The 23,901-nt window shown below is 38.4% G+C and overlaps 1 protein-coding gene across 1 annotated transcript in view; it reads right to left on the reverse strand.

Moving 5' to 3' along the window:
• Window positions 1–23,901, reverse strand: part of SYNE1 (spectrin repeat containing nuclear envelope protein 1) — a 359,148-nt gene that overhangs the window by 328,787 nt on the left and 6,460 nt on the right. Inside the window, exon 2 of the mRNA XM_084890175.1 lies at window positions 23,115–23,382. Within this exon, the coding sequence (XP_084746301.1) occupies window positions 23,115–23,181 (67 nt within the window). The 5' untranslated portion in view covers window positions 23,182–23,382. The remainder of the gene's footprint in view (window positions 1–23,114; window positions 23,383–23,901) is intronic.

Raw genomic sequence — 23,901 nt, forward strand, 5'->3', positions numbered from 1 at the left:
CATGAGTGCTTCCATGTTTGGGGGGTTGGGGGAGGGGTGCAAAAGCAGGTTAATAATAAGAATACAATAATTAACAAATAATAATATAAGAATAAGCTCCGTGTTTTGTACACTCACAAAAATAAATCTACCTTTTCTTATGCATATGCCCGAGAAAAATGTGGATGTCAAATTGATAAAGTACGGTTCAATGAAACTATTCTTCACATTTTTAAAGACATGCCTGGTCTTTCTTAAATTGAATGTGAAGTGATGGATTTCTTTCTCATGCACAGTTCCAGGGGCTCTAGATATTTCAGACAGCCAACAGACATTTCAGATTTGAGCAACATGATGTTAGCCTATGAAGCATGTGCAGGCAAATTTATCTTTAAGCATTGAAGAGACATGAATCTTAGAGTTACTAAAACTCCCTATGGCATTTTCCTCTTCTCCTCAGACTTTCTACCTTATGAAATTTATATGGTTGAGCACATGCAAGGTAAATACCTGTTGGATTGGGTTTAATTCAGTAGCCCAGATACCTCACGTTCTCAGAATGAGTGAGCATAAATTTCAGAGACCGTGGGAATTATTTCCCAATTGTAGAATGCATTTCTAAGGATAAAATAGTCAAATGGAAAGCTTTTCTCCTTTAGAAGAATTCCCTTTTTTTTTTCACATTCCCTTTGGTAACCATGGCATTAAATATCATTTCTTCTTTATAGGATGACAATTATTTTATATGTATACTAGTGACCCGGTGCATGGATTCATGCACATTGAAAGGAAATTAATTAGAAAAATATTTTAATCTCGCTATTTGCTCTTTCTCAATAATAGAAGTGTCAGAGATGAAAAAAAATTAGTAAAATGGATATGAAAACAATATAGACTTTGATTAAAAAATAAACAATAACTACATGATAAACATAACCCACCGCTAAAGGTGGAATCGCAGGGTTCTGTGAGGAATCGGGCTCCCTCCTTTCTGGTTCTGGGGTGTGTCACCCAAGAACCACTGCTGCCACATCACCACAGCTCAGAAGCTTCTGAATTGAGCGTCTGCTACCTGGTGGTCAGTGTGCACCATATCTACTGGCCAGTCAGATGGTCAGACAGTTGGATGGTTGCTTAGCCTTTTATATTTATAGATATTTCTCCATGTTTTTCTGAGACTAGAATTGACCCATGAGCTCTAATTCAGTAGCAGAATCACTGAGTTGATAAAATGATAACAAATATACTGCCCTTTTATTACATCTAAACAAGGTGAGAGAGAAAATATTTCCTGGGGCTCCAGGAAGAAAAAGCTCAGATTCAGGAACTGAACATACACATTAAAATATTAAAACCATTCTTCTTTACATAATTCAATTACTTAAATCTCATTGGTCATTTTTTCACAAACTCAATGGTCTATTAGCAATATCTTCTTAAAATAAAAATGGTTTCAGCTTCAGGATTTTCAAAATAACACAGCATACTCTTAATTTGGACATCATATAGTCTTAATTTGTGGGGTTAAAAGAAAGTTTACCATTTGTAGATCACAAAAGGAAAAAAATTTGGCAATTATTCACCATTATTGATAGCTAACAATGGCTTCCAGGAGTCTGAGTACGTCTGCTTTTATTATGCAGAAAGAGAATTGGATAGACTGTGTGACAGGAACATGTATACACTCATTCAATACTTGGTCTATTTTGGAAAGATGATACACTGGCCTACAAGAGCATTTTATGGCATAATAAGTAGTATTATTTCTCATCTAGCTGGTCTCTGTTAGCCCAGATATGCTGCTGCTGTTCATCTGTGTCACAGAGGAGAGCAGAAGAATTAGTAATTTCAAATGATGTCATTCTCTTTTGTAAGAGATCAGAGAGCTCTTCCCTGCCTTTCATCATATTCAAAACAAGAATGAGTGCCAACATAGGGATGTGACTTTCAACGTTCATTGACATTGATGAATAAGTCCAGGAAAGTTTACCTTTTCTTGAATAAGTTCAATTGAAAAGTTCACAGAAAAGAAAAACCATCATTCTGCATTTATTTAAAGCACTAGGTCCACGCCCTAGGAATCTCTCAAATTGTCATAACTTTTTGACTGGAGAATCCACTTACTAATAAATACTCTACAAGCCTGCAGAGGAAATCATCACTAAGGATTGCTCTCAGAAGTGCTTGGAATACAGAAGATTAAAAAAAAAAAAATCCTATTTGGATCTTCTTTTTTTTTTTAATTTCTTTATTGATTACAGTGCCACATATATGTCCTTATTCTCCCATCTTCTTATCTGATGCCATTAGGTTATCATACAACCACAGGCTTTCAGGGACTCCTTCTTCCCTCTCTTGACATCTGAGCAATCCTCCATAGGTGACACTCAGATTAAAGAACAAAAAAAAAAAAGTAAAATTAAAAAATTGGTTCCTAAAGAAATAAGTCCTGGAGGATTTTTATTGAATTGAAATAAAGTGATGGATTTTATTTAAATGCACTAGTCTGGGAGGCTGCAGATATTTCAATAAACCAACAGACATTTGAGTTTTCAGCAGCATGAGGTTTTCGCATTAAGTGCATGGAGGCAAATTTATTTGTAAACATCAGATGACATGCATCATGCATCTTGGAATTAGTGCTCTGGATGTTATCTATGAGCAGAAACATCAGTGTTTTCCCCTTAATTTGCAGATAAAAATGAATAAACTACAAAAAGTTGCATGACTTTGGTCAATTACTTTAGTAAGAATCCCAAACAAGTGGTTATAAAACTGATCATTTGGCCAAAACCGGTTTGGCCCAGTGGATAGAGCATCAGCCTGCAGACTGAAGGGTCCCAGGTTCGATTCTGGTCAAGGGCATGTACTTTGGTTGCAGGCACATCCCCAGGAGGGGCTGTGCAGGAGGCAGCTGATCAATGTTCTTCTCTCATCGATGTTTCTAGCTCTCTATCCCTCTCCCTTCCTCTCTGTAAAAAATCAATAAAAAATATATTTTAAAAAACCCTGATCATTTGTATAACTAAATTTCTACCCCTTGTCTATGTTAAAAATTAAAATCCATTTGTATGTTCACTTAAATCAAGTGTATTCAGATATATTATTCTGTTTATACCACTATATCTTTTACTGTGTGCTTAAGAAAGCAATGGCAAGCACTCTAAGGTGCCACTAGTGAACAGATGAGTATTAAGTACATAGAATGGTATCTCCCTGGTAAGGAGTTGAAGACTAGGTAAGTGGAGACAAGAAATATTTGGATGATGGAGAGTAACTAGCTGGGTTGAACCCAAAAATTAACATGGGACTTAAAAAGATTCTGTAATTTATGTGAAAAGATTCGGCAAGTGGCAGCAAAAGCCAGCAAAACCCATTAGTGTGAGCCAGGACTGGATGATATATTAAATGTAGTAACATTTGGCAAGCCCTGAAACTTCACATATAGTAACAAAAATAAACAGTTTTAACAATAAGAGAATAGATTTGGTTTGGAAAAAAAAAAAAAAAACCATAGAAGAGGTGACAAAACAAGACAACAGATGGCGAGGCTACAGGAACAGCTGTTACTGCCTAGGTAAGAAGGAACTGACAGTCCAAACAGATCTCACCTTTGCATAGCTTTCTTTTAGACACAGGAGTAGAAAATGCACCATCTATGTAATAATTTTTATTTAAAAGGCTAGTAAATGGTGAAAATTATGATAAAAAGTTTCTTAATTTAAAAAAAACCCACAACAAACAAAAATGTCTTTTGTGTCTCTTTTATCTTATACAGAGAATTGGATACAGAATTTTACGATGGTTCATGACCAAGTAGAAACTGTGGTAACTTTTCTCCCTTATAGTAGAAGTGCTATTTTGATGGCAGATAATTCAAAACAGAAACAAATGGATCTGTTGAAAACCTGCCTCTGTATTTTTCTTCTAAGTAAAGACAATCTTTAAATATATATATATATATATATATATATATATGTATGTATATATATATATATATTTAAAGATTGTCTTTAAATAATATATATATTATTGATTTTTTTTTTTTTTTTTTTTTTTTTTTTTTTTTTTTTACAGAGAGGAAGGGAGAAGGATAGAGAGCTAGAAACATTGATTAAAGAGAAATATCGACCAGCTGCCTCCTGCACACCCCCTACTGTGGATGTGCCTGCAACCAAGGTACATGCCCTTCACCGGAATCCATCCTGGGACCCTTCAGTCCAATGCTCTATCCACTGAGCCAAATCAGTTTCAGCAGTGATGACAATCTTTTAGCTCCACTTCCTAGGATCAGTTTCCTCTTTCTTCTCAGCTTTGCCCTCAGGCAATCTAAATTCTCCTTGATGTTTAGAGAAGCTCAGAGATGGGAAGGAATTGGAATCACTGGAGGAAAAGTTTCTCCCTAGATGGTTCTTTATTTCATTAAAAAAATTGTAATCTGTGTAATTCTCAGAAAGTCTGAATATGAATTTATGCACTGTGAAATTTAAAAGCTCTTATTTAAAGATAGCCATGGTAATAATGGCATTTCATTAAGGATCTATATGTCCAATAAGGGTATAACAAATAGTTTTTCTCTCTTCTTGATAGAAACTATGCTAGGATTCTTCTCATGCATTTGTATTGTCTTACAGTTGCAAGCCTATAATGTGACAATCTCGGAAGATCACCTTCCAGACCTAAGACACCAAAGAGAACTGGGAAATGGGAACAACATTGTTGACCTGATGTGGTCTAAGGTCAGGGAATCTTGTTCATTCAATTGAACGTAGCGTATATTCTAATAACTTACACTAAGCTAGGGAGCACTTATTATACAAAAAGCAAGAATGTCTGCAGAAGTTCAAGGAGTTAAATGCCTAAAGCATTTGCTGTAATCTAGAGACACTACTTATGGGTGATGGTGCCATTTGTCAAGACCATGGCCCAACTAGGCACAGAGTTAACTGAAGAAACTGGGCATTCATCCTGCACCATGGGATAATCAATACATTTCAGGCAAACCAAAGAAGAGGGAGCAGTAAGTTAAGGTTGACTTTCAACCACCAGTGCATTGAGACCTCTGGTGGGGCAAAGGAAGCAAGTGGAAGATGGCTGCCCAAGCCCGGTGACAAACCACAGCAGGATAAGGATACAACTTCTTTCCTTTCCTTGAAGGTTCCAGGCAGGACACAGCCCTGCTGAATGGCTACAAGAGCAAAAGTGAGGTTCAGGCCATGGGCAGAGGGCCCCTTCCACACCCACAGAAAAGGTTACAAATCATGAAATGAGTTGAGAGTCAGTAGACTTAGGAATAGTTTCGGTAGGAATGGAATTTAAACAGCACTGAGAGAAACAGTTCACAGGATGAGATCTAAGCATTAGGCAATGGGAAAACATCTAAAAGACGAGTGAGGTGTGTGTGTGCCTTACTGATTCCATACCAGCCCTCTTACGGCCCGTCATGGGCTGTGCTTAAAGGCTACACGTGCTTTGGAAGCATCCCCTGCCTTCACCTGCTGCTTTAGTTTATCTGCCCAAAGGCTCCCTGTCCTGGATTGTCTGGCCCCTTGATTCCCACACATTTTGGTTCAGTGCTTGTGCTCCTTCAACAGAGGCCAAAGGCTGGTGCTCCACAGCTTAGGGGTAAGAGCTTCGTGGCTCTTCCCCACTCTCTATGCCTCCACCTTTCCAATCCCTTTACCCTCAGTGTGAGAGAAGCTTGGATCTGCCTGCTCTAAGTGAAGAGTGAAGGCAATGGTAATTAGCACTGTACTTTCTTCCAGCCTAAGCTAGTCACGTCCTCATTTAAAAACAGACAGCATCTGGTGGTATATATGTTTCCTATTTTCAATCCTTTCTGGAACAAGTTGGATATAAAGATTTTTCATGATCTGAAACCTGACCCAGAGTTGTTTTATTTTTTTTTATTAATACCTGTCAAGTTTTACCTAGTTACTATTGAGAGAGAGAAAGAGAGAGAGAGAGAGAGAGAGAGAGAGAGAGAGAGAGAGAGAGAGAGAGAGAGAGAGGAGTATGGAAGGAATGGAGGGAGGGAGAGAGAGACCCAGTGCTACTCTAAGAGCTTAGTGGGAGGGTGTCCCTTTTTTTTTTTTTTTTAATATTTCATTGATTTTTTTTTTTTTTTACAGAGAGGAAGGGAGAAGGATAGAGAGTTAGAAACATCAATGAGAGAGAATCATAGGTCAGCTGCCTCCTGCACTCCCCCTACTGGAGATGTGCCCGGAGCCAAGGTACATGCCCTTGACTGGAATGGAACCCGGGACCTTCCAGTCCACAGGCCAACGCTTTGTCCACTGAGCCAAGCCAGTTTTGGTGGGGGGAGGGGGAGTGTCCCTTTTGCGGCCACTCACCATGAGCAGAGGAACAAACCAGGAGTAAATATGAGACAGGTCAGAATGAGGAGGCAGCAGCAGGGGTTGGCCAGGAAGAGGATCTGTGTATTTCAAACTAAAGTAACGACTATGCAGGTGAAATAACCATGGCCAGGAACACGAGGCAAGACGTCAGCTTGGCCCTTATTATTTTCCTGACTTCTCACAGCTTCTCACTCCCACTCACAGCATGAAAATGGGAGCGAGACAGCTGTCTGGTTGCCTACATTACATCGGAGCGGGAGAGATTTTTTGGCTTGCCTCCTTGCTCTCAATGGTATATTCTGCAACCCAAGGTCTAAATTCAGCTTTATGATAACACAGGTGGTGTTATAAATGTTTGTGTCTTTTTAAATCGCATGTCACGGATGCTCTGCCTTGAGCCCCAGGGGATCAGAGGAAAGGAGGCATCGGCTCCTGACATAAATCCTCTTGCCACGTTCCCTTTCAAGTCAGACGTGGATGCAAGAGAGCTGCTCTCTTTACGGGAAGAGGTTTAGTGACTTCCTCTGAAAATATTCCATAGCAATGGGAAATGTATACTAACTTGGGGAAATATCCACTAAAATAATATCTACCTATGTATGTATGTATGTATCTATATCTATCCTTCTCATGCATGATGTGTGGTATTGGAGAGATTATCACTATATACTTTCCTAAATTGCTTGAATTTTAAGAAACATTATTTTGATAACTTTGGAAAATTAAGCTATTTAAATGTGGGGAAATTTTAGAAACCCATGTAATATATTTTTGTTTCATCTCACTGATAGAATGCTAAAAGTAATCACTGCAGTACAGGGAGCTTCCCAACCGGCTGGCTCAGCTGGTTGACCATCCTAAACACCAAAGAGGTTTGGGATTGGATTCCCAGTCAGGGTGCGATACCAGTCTGGGCACATGTGGAGGCAATGGACCGATGTTTCTCTCTCACATTGATGTTTCTCTCTCATTCTCATTCTCTCTCTCTCTCTCTCTCTCTCTCTCTCTCTCTCTCTTTCTTTCTCTCTAAAAATCAATAAACATATCCTTGGGTAAGGATTTAAAAAATAAAAATAAAGTACAGAAAGCTTATCCATTTTCCATTTGGACTTACTTCTTTTAGCCCATGTGGCTAAAAACGATACAACCTCTACATTTTCTAGGCATCACATTTTCTATGTTAAATTATTAAATAGATAGCAAGCCATGAAGAAATAAAGAAATGGGTTAATGTTTCCTCTCTTAAACCAGAAACAAAAGCTACTTGGGACTTCAACACACCGGTTGTCCTTGAAACTAAAGGGAGTATCTAAAAGTTCTGCATCAATAATCTGACCCTCATTAGAAGCTATTTTGGATAACAGGAAATAGTTTTCTTTATCCAGCATATAAAAGCTCACATTCACATGTAGCTGGTTGCAAGCAACTCTGCCAAGAAGAAATGCAAAAAGCACTTCCATCCTGTGGTCCACATTTAGGGTTGGTTCAAAATTACCTTGTAAAATTCTATTTTTGAAGCATCAATAGCTGCGCCAATTAAAACAAATTATAGGTTAAAACTATACATAACTCTTTTTATAGTTTGGAACATAAGACAGAAGAACAATTTTACTTTTCTAAATGCAGATGTTTAAAGAAATTTTTATAATTGCGATTAAGGCTTTGGGGCTTTTACTAGTTTAAAAAAATTTTTACCCTATTCAGGGGTCTTCAAACTACGGCCCGCGGGCCACATGCAGCCCCCAGGGGAGTCTGATCCTGCCCGCCAGGTTTTTTGGGCAGTGAGCGCAGCCAAGGTGTTACAGTAGGAATTAGTAGTTTATATAGTCCGGCCCTCCAGCTCTCTGAGGGACCGTGATCTGGCCCCCACTTTAAAAAGTTTGAGGACCCCTGCGCTGGTTTGGCTCAGTGGATAGAGCATCAGCCTGCAAACTGTAAGGTCCCAGGTTCGATCCTGGTCAAGGGCACATGCCTAGGTTGCAGACTTGATCTCCAGTAGGGGGTGTGCAAGAGGTAGCCAACCCACGAATCTCTCTCATCATTGATGTTTCTCTTCCTCTCCCTCTCCCTTCCTCTCTGAAATAAAATATATATATATATATATATATATATATATATATATATATTTAAAAAATAATAACTAAAACTAACTAAATAACATGTAAAAGTAATTATTATTGGAGTTATATATGTTCACTAGAGTAATGCTTGGTATTAACTAAAATGAGCAGAGTATGCTATTAGATTAGTTTATACCTTACCCAAACTAAAGTTAAAACATGAAATTCAGAAAAGTAGCAATTAACAATTACTATTCCTAGATGTCTTAGACATGGAACAAAAGCCTTTTTCCCCAGGTTTGGCTCAGTGGATAGAGTGTCAGCCTGCGGACTGAAAGGTCCCAGGTTCGATTCCGGTTAAGGGCATATACCTTGGTTGCGGGCACATCCCAGTAGGGGGTGTGCAGGAGGCAGCTGATCGATGTTTCTCTCTTATCAATGTTTCTAACTCTCTATACTTCTCTCTTTCTTTCTGTAAAAAAATCAATAAATTATATATTTTCAAAAAAGAATGACAAGTGGGTTAACGTTACCGCTCTGTGGCATAGATGCACCCGGATGCACTGTGGGGGAGGCTGTGAGCATTCCTCAACCCTCCGTCTTTATCATCTGTGGCCTGGCAATGCTTAGAGAGAAGGATCCATGCTTGTTGTCTGCAACCCAAGGGCTCCTCCAGGGTGTGGCAGAGGGGGGAGCTCATTGGCAGTTCTGTCAGAATGCGGCCTAGTTCCTGAAACCTGGCCTGAGAATGACTGTGAGGAAGGGCCAGTGCCCAAGCCACAGCTCAGGAGCAGCCAGGGAGATGCCTGGGGCTGCCTGCCCTCTCAGCTCAGGAGGAATCTCAGCCCACTTCCAGAGCATCATTTGCGCCCTGTCCAGGGACTCGTTGCAAAGTTCTTCAATCATGGTTCCAACCTGGTCACAGCTTTGAAGGGTCAGGACATGACGGGACATAGAAGGCATTCAATTTATATTTATTGTAGAGAAGAAATATCTGCTGAACTGCCAACTCATTCTGCATTACACAAACAACAGATCACACAAATGCAATCAACTAGCCATTTGTATGGCAAAGTTTTCAGAAGAAAAAGAATCCTTGAGAACAGTGATATATATATATATATATATATATATATATATTTATATATATATATATATATATATATATATATATATATCACTGTTATATATATATATATAACATACTTTTATTGGTTTCAGAAAGGAATGGAGAGGGAATGAGAGATAGAAGCATCAATGATAAGAGAGAATCATTGATCAGCTTCCTCCTGCAAGCCCCCTATTTGGGATTGAGCCTGCAACCATGGTATGTGCCCTGACCGGGAATCAATCCATGACCTCCTGGTTCATAGATCAATGCTCAACCACTGAGCCACACTGGCCAGGCAACAGCCTTATATTTTAAGCTATAGCCTAATAGTTACTAGTTGCTAGTTCAAGTGATTACAGCAAGTTAGCAATACCTATAGAGAAAATTTCACAACAGTACTATTGAAGCAGTTAAAATGATGAACTGAATTTCTCTCTCTCTGAATCTCATCTTTATCTCTATTTCTTTTCAAAGACACACTGTGAAGAAGGTAAATTTACAAATCTAATATCCATTCAACAAATATTCAGTGAACATTTACCATATTTTGCTTTTGAAAAAGACATTGCCTCTGCCCTCAACAGCTCCAATTATTTATAATAACTGCTCTAATTTGAGGTAAATACAAAGTGCATAATTTTATATGAACTAAGCACACACTAATTATCAACCTTGCTTTTCAACTCAAAACAGAGCTAAGAAGTAAATTCTTATTAATGAGCCATATAATGTTACCAATGAGGAGAAATTCCATAAAATTTCAGATAATCTAGGTTTTCGTTTTATTTTGCTTTCACTAAATACATGACTTTGGATAGCTCATTTAATCTTTAATCATTTACTCTCAATTACTCATTTTAAAAAATAAGAGTTAGGCAAGTTGATCTTTTAAGATTTTTTTTTTCCTAAAAAATTGTGGGATTCTCTGTCTTTCAGGACACTTAGATTTCAATCATTGTGTCACCTAGAAAATCTAAAAAACGCAGATCTTTTTATAGGTAATGTTAAATAGCCAAAGTTGGTTTTTTAATATAACTAGCTTGCTTCCAACTATTTATAGATATTTACTGAAGTTTTATGGGACCATTACTATCATCATAGTAAACTTATAAAAGTATTTTCAAGATTCAACATCACAAAACTATTGTTTTAAAAGTACAAAGTAACAAAAGAAGAAAATAAACAAACCTTTAGACATATCAGAAATAACATTCCTTGATTGTCTGATTATCATTATAGTGGTGAAAGTTATTATTTAGAAAATGAGCCATTCTTGTTCACAAAAGTATTTCTTAGAAAACAGATATAAAACCAAATAGAAGTGTTAAAGAGTGCTATTTGTATTAGCATGTTTCCAGTCTGATTTAAACATGCTTTCTATTAATTTTTAACATGCATTCATTATACATAAGTATCTACCTACTATAAATGTGTAAATTAGAAACTCTCAACATTGGAATGCAAAAATGACTTCAGAATATCTCTTTCTTACTGAATGAGATCTAGAAAGAATATCACTGTGTGAGACCCAGTGGCCATGAACTTACTTTTGTGATAGCAATTTTGAATCCAGGCAGATATGTGGTATGTGACAGGCAGACTCCCGGCCCCCTTGTGCTGGGCTCCTGCAGTTGACTAATAGCTCCCAGCACTCAAGTTCCAGCTGAGTGCTCTGCTCAGAGGAGGATGGCAAGACCCCCTAGTCTTGCTTGCCTTTTACTCAACATTGACTCCAAGTACAATTTTGAAATAGCTATGGGCTCTCTTGGACATTTGGCTTCTTTGCCTTTTCACCCTTTCCCACCTCTTACTTTCTCTTTTGGGATGGCCCTAAAGTCCTCAGGGGCCCAAGTCCTCAAAGTCTCATCTCCTGCCAGTGCTGGCTTTTCAATTCAGAGCACAACTAAAAGTGTCTGACTTGAGTATTGCACATGGCGCTGCGCTCAGATGGGCCCACACCTGGCCTAATGCTCTGCTGCATGTTAATTACCCTTAACAAGTATTAAACAAGGGGCTCGTATTTTCACTTTGTGGTTGGCCCTGAAAATTATGTAGCCCATCTTGCCTCCTACCCATAACTATCCAGAGATCATTAGCAAACACACAAAAGAATAGCGTTGAAGGAGCATGCACTAATGTATGAATATCAAGTTAGACTTCAATGCTCTCAGAGATTGTTGTTCCTCTAATAGCCACCTATAACCTTGACTTTTCACTTCACTGTTATAGAACTGAATTTCATCTGCAACATAAGAACATTAAATTATGAAGTATAAGTCTTCTTCCAATCTAAACAACCATCCCATATAAAACTAAGGATCTGGGCTTTTTTTTAAAAAAAAAAGTATATATTCTCTCTCATCACTGATGTTTCATTCTCTTTCTCTTTCCCTTCCTCTCTGAAATTTAATAGATATATATATTTAATATATATTAACATATATAATATTAAATATATATATCTATTAAATTTCAGAGAGGAAGGGAGAGAGAGAAAGAGAGAGTGAAATATCAATGATGAGAGAGAATCATTGATTGCCACCTCCTGCATGTCCCACACTGGAGATCAAACCCACAACCTGGGCATGTGCCCTGACCAGGAATTGAACCATGACCTCCTGGTTCATAGGTCAACGTTCAACCACTGAACCATACCAGTTGGGTGGGATCTAGGCTTTTAAGAGTAAGGTGTTTTCAACTCAGGCAGAGTAAAAGACTACATGAAAATAATTTAGACCATCAAATGGTCTGCTACCCTGGTTAATCTACTTAATTACAACTGCATGTTGTTGTGGAAATTTAATTTATTCATCCAACTTATATTTACCCATCATCATATCTATCACCCAATTTACAAACTCCTTGTTAATTATCATGTCCCTCCAGTAGACAACAGCCCCGGGGGATGGCAACTCTGTATGCCAATCATGTTTATATCTGTCGTCAGAGGACTTGGACACAGATGATCCAAAACATATTTGTTCAATGTCAGAATACACGACTGAATGAATTAACTACATGTCAGTCAGTATGGGATATCCAAAGTTGAATAAGACAAGACCTTTGCCCTCAAGATTCTAATAGGACACAGACAGATGTAATTAATACTTTAGTAGAAGTGTGTTGAAATAGACTGCAAAGGAGGGGGCCTTTCAGTTTGGCTGGGGATTCTGGGAAAGTCTTCGCAGGGAACACAGTGTATCCTGGAGCCAGAGTAGAAGCCCAGGAAAATAAAACAGAAAGGACAGGGGTGGGGCCTAGGGGCCAGGACACCAGCAAAGAAGGGGAAGTGAGATCAAAGTAAGATTAGGGGAACTAAAACTGGAACACCACAATCTAGGAAGAGGAATTAGGAAGGAAGATTAATAGGAGCCAGATAATAAAAACCCTTTTTGCATAATGAGTTTATCTTGAAGGTTAGAATGAGTCATTGTGACAGGAAAAGGGGATACAGTGGGAGTAGTATTTTGAAAGATCACGCATTATAATACTGAGGGTACGGGCTAGTTTTAACTCCCAGGTTTCTGAGTAAAAATTCCACATTTTTCTGTTCAATATTGAAGTAATAATTAAATCAACCACAATCAGATAAAAATAAGACAATCGGTGAGAAGCCTCAGGAAAGTAAAGAAGCTGAAGAGGCTATGAATATGTAATGAGTGTATTTCTTGGCCAAATGAATGTATGGCTCATAAAATAGTACGCACATCATCATCATCAACAACAAAAGAAACCCCACAAGGTAAGTCCTTGGAAATCACAAAATTCTCCCCAATCAGTAAACAAGTCAATAGTATAATAAAGAATAAATAGATAAAAGGGATCCCAAGTGCCATGTGAACAATGTTGGTGACAATTGAGGAGAAAGAAAGCAAAAGAATGGAGGAAAGTTGTATAATTCCTGGTAAATATATCTTTTTAAACATGGGTGGAGACCACTGTTTACTAAACATGAAAGATTAATATCAGTAGAGGAAGGAATTGTTTGTTTTTAATCCAAGAGGTCATTGTGAACAATGGGGAAAAAAGAACATAAGTTACCATAGAAACCACTTTAAAAATACTGAAGCTAACTTTACTACATCCAAGGATTTCAAAATCTTATATAAATCACTTAACCCTAACTCTGTTTGATGCAGCAGCCAATTTATTTTTCTCCCAGATAGTTCCATTCATTTATTTGAGTAGAAACTAGTAGAAAATTATAATTTGCCCATTCTTAGAAATATGGCAAAGCTGCATATATATTCTTACATGATGGCTTCTTAACTATATAAACAAGTACATAACTGAATACCTATGATTAATAAGTGCTTAATTAAAATTGCAGAACATCATACAAAATTCAGGAGCTATGTATTTAGGTATAAATGCCACACACAAAAAAGAGATGTTTCAATATTACCATCAGCCACAATTAGAAATAAAATAAAAGAGAAAAATAATAACCTGGGGTGAGAATTAGTTTTCTAAGGTTCTTAAGGTATATGAGGGATATATCACATGAAATTTAAAGTCTAGTATTTTTTCCCATTATAGGTGAACATTGACCCTAAATTACACATTACTGGAACTCTGAAGTTCATGGGCACCTGTGTGGTCTTCATCCCTCATACAGAGGCTAAGCCAAGGCCTCAGGTCTGGCTCAACACAGGAAGGGTTAAATAGCTACCAGCTCAGTGAAAGAGTTTCCTAAATGCAAATGTAGTTTTCCAGTTGTAGTGCTTTTGAGAAAGGTCCAGTCCTAGTTTTGATGGAGAGGAAATCCCAGAGTCCTCCATGTTTCAGGTATCCAAACGCCTATACTGTCATACTTCCCATTTTCTTTTCTAAAAAAGATCTGTGACCTAATTAAATACAGATCAAAGCAATGAAAAAGGATGACACCGACTCCATAAAGATTTCCCATAAGTATTACTTTTGTTGTGTGGAAAGAATTTAATAGAGTGTCAATGGGTGCAAGTGAAGAATTAGGAGGGAAAGAAGTGCACAAGGAAGGAAGGTACTGAGATGCAAGTCACACACATGTGTCAAATGACATCACTGGGAGCACCATTCTCAGGAGGACCACCTGTCAGGTCACAGCGAGGGATCCCAACTCCACAAGAATGGAGACTTGATCAGGGTCTAAATTTCAGGCCTTTTATCCATAGGATACATTTTTGATTGGGCTCTATAGAAAGTACAGAATTATATGTCATAAACTAGAGGCCCAGTGCATGAAATTTGTGCACAGGTAAGGTCCCTAGGCCTGGCTGGTGATCAGGACCAATCTGTGGGGCGACCTGTGGGGTGATCAAGGGGCCCCTGCTGGCACTCACCTTGGCGAGCCTGGCACCACCCACTTGCCAACCCTGTTCCCTTCCCCCAGTCACCTATCTTGGATGGCCTGGGGCATGTGAACTGGGGGCAGCTCCTGTGTTGAGTGTATGATGGTGAGTGCTAATCATAGCAACTGGTCGTTCCACTGGTTGTTCTGCAGTTTGGTTGATTTGCATATTAGGTTTTTATTATTAATATATAGAATTTTTAATATATATATATATATATATATTTGTTGATTTCAGAGAGGAAGGAAGAGGGAGAGAGAGACAGAAACATCAATGATGAGAAAGAATCATTAATTGGCTGCCTCCTGCAAGTCCATACTGGGGATGGAGCCCACAACCTGGTCTTGTGCCCTTGACTGGAATCTAACCTGTGACCCTTCAGTCTGCAGGCTGACACTCTATCCACTGAGCCAAACCAGCTAGGGCTGTAATAAATTCTTAAGATACTGCTCTTATCTAAGTAACTTCCAAGAACCTTGCAACTCTTTTTTTAAAGATGTAAATAAAGACAAATATTCCACTTTAAAAATATATATTTTTTGCCCTAGCTGGTTTGGCTCAGTGGATAGAGCATCAGCCTATGGACTGAAGGTTCCCAGGTTCAATTCCAGCCAAGGGCACATGCCTGGGTTTTGGGCTCAATTCCCAGTGCGGAGTGTGTAGGAGGCAGCTGGTCAATGATTCTCTCTCATCGTGGATGTTTCTCTCTTTCTCTCCCTCCCCCCTTCCCTCTCTGAAATCAATGTGCTGCCTCCTGCACACCCCACAGTGGGGATGGAGCCCATAATCTGGGCATGTGTCCTGACCTTCTGATTCATAGGTCAACACTCAACCTCTGAGCCACACTGGTCAGGCAACCTTGCAAATCTTTATTGGCAATGCACTAGACTACCCTCTTATTCTTCCCCAAATGACTTTGAACTATATACACATGTTCTTGCACCTACTCAGGACTGCTATTTATATAGATAAATAGATGATATAGATATAGATATAGATATAGATATAGATATAGATATAGATATAGATATAGATATAGATATAGATAGATAGATACTTATATATTGTACTATAAACCTTTAGAAACATGAACATATGAAAACATAAGCATTAATATAATTTATCACTCCTTCTTGAACCCTTTCTTCCTTTCTTTCTTCTTTTTCCCACTGAGGCTGCAGCTTCTCAGTCTCATTTGTGGGACTCTCCTCGCTCTTCAACCCCTAGTGTTTCTCAAACCTCCTCTCTTTTCTTTCTGTCCTGTTTCCTAGATGGTGTCAACCAAGTTCATAGCCTTAAAGGCTATCAGTGTGCTTATGATTCCCACATGTTTTCTCCAGCTGTGCCCTCCCCTTTGATCTCTATAGTCATATAAACTCAACTACCTTCTTGGACATTTGGATGTCATCGGGTATCTAAAATATAACATGTACAAAACAAAATGAAAACCAAAAAATAACCCTTGATTTTCCTCCTCAATCTTATTCCCAACAGTCTTTGGTCTTTCTCCATTTCAAAATGAAAAATGAGGAGACAACTTTCATCCCTCTCTCTCACACATCATACCCCTTCCATCAGCAAATCATTTTGGTTTTACTTTAAAACATGTACGTATCTAGATTTTTACCACTTCTATTCCTAGCCACTATTTAAAATCTAGTACAAGTCACTCTTATCTTTCTTACCAAACTTACCTCTCTCATGGTCTCCCTGTTTCCATCATTGACTATCTATATGATATTAAATATATTATAGTCATTTAACAAATACTTATGAAGTATCCCCATTATGAAGTGTAGCATGTTGGTCAATGTGCAGGGCACTAATGTGAATTTGACCCAATTTCTGCCACTCTGTACTTGGAGAGGATGGATTAGACATGGCGATGTAACATAACGCCAAGCAATGTAAGATTGCAAAACAGTGCTACAAGTGCTAAAGGAATTTAGACAGAGAAGAGAGAATTTCTGATTTTATCCCTGAGATAGCTTTTGTTGAGGAAGCTTTGGAGATGGGCCTTCAATTGGGCCTGGAAGATAAGTTGAGTTTTAGAAGCAGTCAGTAGAGCTCGCTCCAGGAGGAAACAGAAGAGTCGGGGCACCTTCAGTATATTGCAACTTGTGCCACTTGGCAGACATCTTAGGTTGGAGCTAGAGCAGACAAATGCTGGACAATTAAGATGGAATTAGAGTAGGGAAACCAAGCCAAGAACTTGGGGCTTTCATGGAGATGTCAAGAGTCAAGGAAGGTTTTTACCAGGAGATAAACAAAATTAAAGTGTCTGCTAAAAGTAATTAATTTGGGACCAGTGTGTGAGAATGCTTTACCTTTTACTTGTAAGCTCTAGACCCTCCCACTTTTAAAGGCCAAGTGCAACAAAAGGAACCCATACCCCATATGAAAGACATTTATACATAGGTAATTTTGAACTGACTTGATTACCTGTGACTAATTGACATAACTTTAGTATTTGTAAATGTTTGTTAATTTAGCAGTTTCCTGTTCTATTTGACAGCCAATATTTTTACAGACCCTTGAAGATCCAGAAGGCCTCAGGCACTTTGTCCATCATAGTGCACAATGGATAAAATGGCTCTGCAAACAGAAAGACCCGGAGGATAGGGCACTAGACAAATGTGAGCTCTTTAATACCTTAAAAAGCAATATGGGAAAAAGTAATATGAACATGTAACACACCTTTAGGATTGAAAGCATTTTAACTACAAAAACAGCACACACATCTGAGGTGAACACAGTCACCCTTTCAGGTAGGATGCATGTCCTTGAAATACTTTGATGGTCAAAAATTATTTTTTATTTTAAAAATTCAGAAAAATAATCTCTTCAAAGTAGAATCCAATTTAACTGGTTTCTTTGCTTTTACATGTCTTGGCCAAATTTATTTTCAATTCATTAATTTAGGAGCCACAGTTGATCCATTTATTCATCAACTATTTATTTAACCTATGTTCCAAAATATAAAGAAATGATCATTGTTATATGCTGAAAATTGTATTCTATTTAAAGTCAAGATAAGATCATACAACATTCATTGTAGAAAGAAATTAAACCAAAAGGAGAATTTCTGCCTAAATACAATAGATGGATTTTTGTCATTGTTTTGTGGCTTAATAAGAAGAGAGATTAACTCAGCATCATAAAGTATAAAACTTCATCTCTTAAGGAACTATAAAAAGTTAGAATCTTCACAAGATGAAAAACTATCCCTTTCCTTATGCTTACTTAATATTAAATTAAAAGAAAATTGCATTTTCATTATTTATTTATTATTGTTTATTCTATTTTTCAGTCATCATTTTTGGTTGTCTGAGGTTTTCTTTCAGTGTAATGGGTTTATAATAAATATTATAGTAAACCAAAAACACTTAAATATTTTAGAAGGAGGCCAGGATTCTATTTTACTGAACAGTTAGCAAACTTCATAGGCATGTTTCCAATAGTAAATGTTTGTCTTTTTTTTCATTTGTTTCTCTTTGAATTTACTCACAAGTTTTAAAAATCAAAGTTTGACTTTGTAATCGGTTATCCAACTTTTAGATTGAGTTGACCTCTGTATGACCCCTGAGCCTGCCCATTTGAATCTTCTCTGGCATTTGCCCCTTGCTCTATAAGACTGCATTGATACCCCTTATTTTACAATAGTCAACATGGATACGTTAATTAAAAATCCTTAAAGTTTAGTAGATTATCTTCAAATGAAAAAAACAAATGTAATAAAAGTCAGTCAACAAATTTTATTAAGTAAACATTGTGTTGGAAGCACTATGAAAAATTACCAAGAGGCTAAACTCTTATCATTATCTTCAAGAAATTGAAAACCTGAAGAGTTTAGATATTTATATTTTTAGGTGTAACTATAAAGGAAAGAGTCTCCATAAGCCACCTGCTAAATGGATCCCTTTAGCCATTAAGAGCAGAAAATGTACATACTAATTATTTGCTTTTAACATTTTAATATCTCTGTGTTATACTTTTTGTTCAGTATTTGCTTTTAAGCTTGTATTTGAATTGATGAAAGTTATAGAAAACATTCATTATTCTTAAGATCAAATGAAACCCCCGCACTGCAGTCTGTCTGCTCATCCATAATTCAGGATCTCAGCCTCAGACACAAGGCTCAGACAAGCACAGATATTGGCAAAGGTGAGACACTGAATGACTACAGTAGCAGCTAAATGATGTAGCAATCTGTCTTGCACTTTAATCTTCTTGCACTAGAAATAAAAATTAAAAGCATAAAAACAGCCACATATTATGGTTATAAACTAAATAAGCAAGAGAGGAAACATAAGTTGCAACTATTTATTGGTTATACATGGATCTGATTCTGATACGGGAATAAAACCTAAGATGTGGGAAGGCATTTGTTACTCAGATTATCTATCCAGACCAATAAAAAAAAAGGTGGTGGGGTGAGAGGCAGATTCTAGAAGAATGAAGAATGTTCTTAGGGATTTGAACTTCGAAAACAGATAGCAACTCTAGTTCTAATTCGGTTCATAGAAAAGTATTTTCCTCAAATAAATTTCTTCATGTGTCCTAATTATCTGGGCAATAATGCCTACCCTCCATTGGTCACTAAACACCCTTGACAGAAGTCAGGTCTTCTCTGTCCGGGATGTTGACTCTTGCTTGGGCTCAAAACATCAGTGAGCTGCACGGAGAGAACTGAACACAGGAGGAGACATGTCCCTCGCCAGCTGAATCAGCGGGATTAACCAGCAGATCAATAGGTGAGCAGATCAATCTGCCAGGCCCCTTCACTTCCGGAGGTCCATTTTGTTTCCTCTGATGCAGGCCAGGCTAGATGTGGCTGCAAGACCTTTCATTTTATAACCATTAATAACATATATATATATATATTAATATGTATGTATGTATGCATGTATATACATCTGACGTAGTTGATGCTAAGAGCTAATGTAACTGTCTAGTGCTCAGAAATCTCATCTCTTTCTAAACTATAAGGTTCATTGCTCTAAATTTGTCAGGTACCCTTATGACATGTTGTAACACTATCTTTGGCTAGAAAGGAAAAACAAAAATATAGTAAGTGTAGTCATCTCACTATGTAATAAAATTACTAGTTTCTTTCAGCACAGAATATATAAAACCATTAGAATTCCTCTCCAAATCTGAAAAAAATTGCAACCAATGATGAGGCCTTTGCCTTCTCATGCAATTTTCTTCCATGGCTATTACAACTGTTCACCACATCCCGTATTTATAGTTTTCAAAGCACCTCACTGAGCTTGACAACAATGCCGAGAGGGTCAGTCCCCATTTCGTAAGTGGGGTCCCTGAGTGTATGGATAGTAAATAGGACATCCACTGTCACAGGTGAAGGATGGGGCAGGAGGGAGCCTCCAAGGCTTCCCTCCATCCCAGACACATCTCAAGAAACACCACTTATATATCCACCACAAAAAATATTTTAATTTTTCCACCCAGTAATCCCACTTCTAGGAATATGTCCCAAGAAACCAGAAACACCAATCAGAAAGGATATATGCACCCCTATGTTCACAGCAGCACAATCTACAATAGCTAATATTTGGAAACAGCACAGGTACCCATCAGCAGATGAGTGGATTAAAAAACTGTGGTACATCTACACAATGGAATACTATGCTGCTGTAAAAAAGAAGTCTTACCATTTGCAACAGCATGAGGGACCTGGAGAGCATTATGCTAAGCAAAATAAGCCAGTCAGAGAAAGATAAATATCACATGATCTCACTCATACATGGAATATAATAAACAACAAAAACTGATGAACTAAAATAGATCCAGAGGCACAGAAGCATCGAATAAACCATCCAACCTCAGAGGGAAGGCAGGGAAGTGAAGGGAAGAGAGGGAGAGAGATAAACCAAAGGACTTGTATAAATGCATATGAGCATAACCCATGGACACAGTCAGTAATGGGGGTGGGGGTGAGGTCATGTGCTTGGGGGCGGGGATGAGCAGGAGAAATCAATGGGGGGGAAAGGATTCATATGTGATACTTTAAACAATAAAGAATTTAAAAATAAATAAATTACATTCAAACATTAAAATATATATATTTTTTAAAAACCACGCTAAACATTAGTACTCTGTTCTTTCCTCTCACCCCTACCCATAACCTTGAAAGAATTGTCATTCAACTTAAAATATGAATAAAATGTCTGTAGGATCATAATCCAATTCTGAGTTATTTTCAAATGTACTCTTTATAATTTCCCTTTATTGTCAATCACATCCAGATAATTTTCCCATTTAATGCACTCAAAGGAAAATCTGCTTAATCACCTAATTAATTACCTTCCCCCAGTTTGTAAGAGACCTGTAGGTTTCCTTTCCATTACTTCAAAGATGAGGTCACTGAAACACCAAATGCACAGAATGGTTCAGTAATTAACACCCAGGCAAACAGCCAAGACAAGACACAGAGGCATGGAACTCCAAATTCAGTGTTCCACCTCCCCAAGTAAAGACATACAACTTACACTGGAGGTCCCTGGCACTGGGCAGACCCAGTCAGAGATCCACTGAGCCTATGGAGGAAGTCTATGGCCACATACTCAACAGAGATCTGTTCCTTTATCTGGCATTTTGAGTGTCATCTTACAACAATAAATGTGAAATAAGCACCACTCGCACCCAAGCATCAAAACTCTGTCTGGGCAGATAAAAATGATTGGGGGTCACATGACGATGGAAGCTTCTAATTGGTGGTTTCTGATCAGGTGAAGAAACTCCCAGTTTCCCTCATGTCCTGATTTTCTAAAACAGGGAGCATATTCCAGGCCATAAACATCCAGACTGAAGCATTTAGTCTGTATTGGAAAGGTCAAGCATGCCTAACTGAAAATTAATGCTATGCACATCAAGTCCACTGCAAGCCGGGGAAGTGGAGTTATGACAGATTAATATGATGCCCATGGTGCAAAGCCACACTGATCACTTGCTAGAAAGCCTAAAGGCCACCCTATAAGATTATTTGACAAAGACTAGAGCAAATCCCTGCTAATATTGAATATTTTTATATCCTAAGAACGTGCATTTGAAACCTGGGAGAGGTAGAATGGGAATTGTACAGAGAAGCAGTATTTTCTTATATCTATAGATGATGATGATTTTTCTGGCTCAAGGAAGGACTATACATGTTTAAAGAAAATCCACAAATAGGAACTCATTTATGAGCTGCCATAACATTTGACTGTTGACTCTCTCGCAAAGAGCACCATGCTCTTAAAGAAACAACACTGGTGGGAGGGGTTCCAGTCCACAGGCTGCCACTAACCATTGATCTCATCACCCCTTTGGGCCTCTTTGCCTCATTTTGCTTAAAGACTCTCTGTATCTCTAAGGGCTTTCCTGTTGGGATAAGTATGCCACTAGTTTACGTATCTGACAATAGCATCTAGTTATTTGTTACTACTGTCACGGTGCTGTGTTGCTTGTTATTGAAGGACTAGAGGCCCGGTGCACTAAATTTGTGCACAGAGTGGGCATATGAACCTTAGTCCAGCCTGCACACTCTTTAATCTGGGACCCTTCAAGGGATGCCCAATTGCCTGTTTAGGCCCGATCCTGATGGGCAGTTGGACATCCCTCTCACAACCCAGGACTGCTGGCTCCCAACCGCTCGCTTTCCTGCATGCCTGATTCTCCTTAACTGCTTCTGCCTGCCAGCCTGATCACCCTTAATCACTCCCCTGCCCACCTGATTGGCACCTAATTGCTCCCCTGCTGGTCTGATTGCCCCTAACTGCCCTCCCCTGATGGCCAGGTCACTCTTAACTGCTCTCCCCTGCTGGCGTGATCACACACAATTGCCCTCCCCTGCTGGCCATCTTGTAGTGGCCATCTTGTGTCCACTTGGGGACAGCCATCTTCCCCTACATTGGTATGGCCATCTTGTGTGTTGGAGTGATGGTCAATTTGCATATTATCTCTTTATTAGATAGGATGGTTTGCTATAACTCTGGACTCCCACTGGACACCAAATAACCATTAATAAGGCCGCACAAATGCAGATGCAAATTCAAAATAAGAACTTTGTCTTTTTGTACCTGAAGAAGACAGAATCTTAAAGTATCATCGAGTCCTTTGAAAACACTGGGATAAATGACATTTTGTGATTCCTTGCTATGGTTTCATAAGATTGAATAAACATGCAAGCACCTTGAAAAGGTTCTGAGATGAAAGGATATTGAAAGCGCAGTAACAATGAAAGCCAGACAATGAGGCCACGTCTGTGCCTTACCTTGAAGCCTCTGCATCACGTTGGCAATGTCCCGTGGAGACCGAGAGGCCGTCCTGGAGGCTGCCATGGTTTCCGCTGCGCAGGAAACTCACAGCAGAGACCCTTGGCTCCAGGCAGAGCAGGACTAGGCCGCTCCAGAAAACACCTTGAACTTCACTGGATCTATGGGGTCATGATGCAACCCCAGGCACGATGGCAGTCAGGGTGGAGAAAGCACTCCCCAAGGTGAAACCACTTCTTTTCCTTCCCCTTCAATAAACTCAGGAACCTGAAAAACACACAGAAAGGGTACATATGAAAATATCTACCTAGGTCATCATAGTGCTAAAATAAGAGCTATTTCTATTCAATTTGAAGAGATGATTCACCACCAAGTGGAATGATTAATGGGAAAATACTTATAAGGTACTGGGCAACTACAAGGAATTTTGATGATAGTTGATAAAACAAATTCATACACAAGACACATGCAATAGAATTGGTAGCTAAGGGGAGAAATGTTCACTTTTACTTCATGTTTTTTAAACTATAAACTTTCTCCATTGGTCTATGAAAAGTGAAAGTTTAAAACAGGAGTTCCATGTCTCGTTCCCCACAGGCTCTCTTACCTACGCTGTGTTAGCCTGCTTTGCACAGCTGGTTTTGCCATTTTGTTTGTACACTTCCCAGGAATGAGATCAAATCTTAGCTCCTAACAACACTTTGGTGAATTAAAAAATAAATATAAAACTATTTTATTCTAAAATTTGGAGTTTCAAATATCCTGACTTTAGAAGTCAAAATTGGT

The sequence above is a fragment of the Pipistrellus hanaki genome, assembly GCF_964339955.1.
Source record: "Pipistrellus hanaki genome assembly, chromosome: 7".
In the NCBI taxonomy this organism is placed as follows: Eukaryota; Metazoa; Chordata; class Mammalia; order Chiroptera; family Vespertilionidae; genus Pipistrellus; species Pipistrellus hanaki.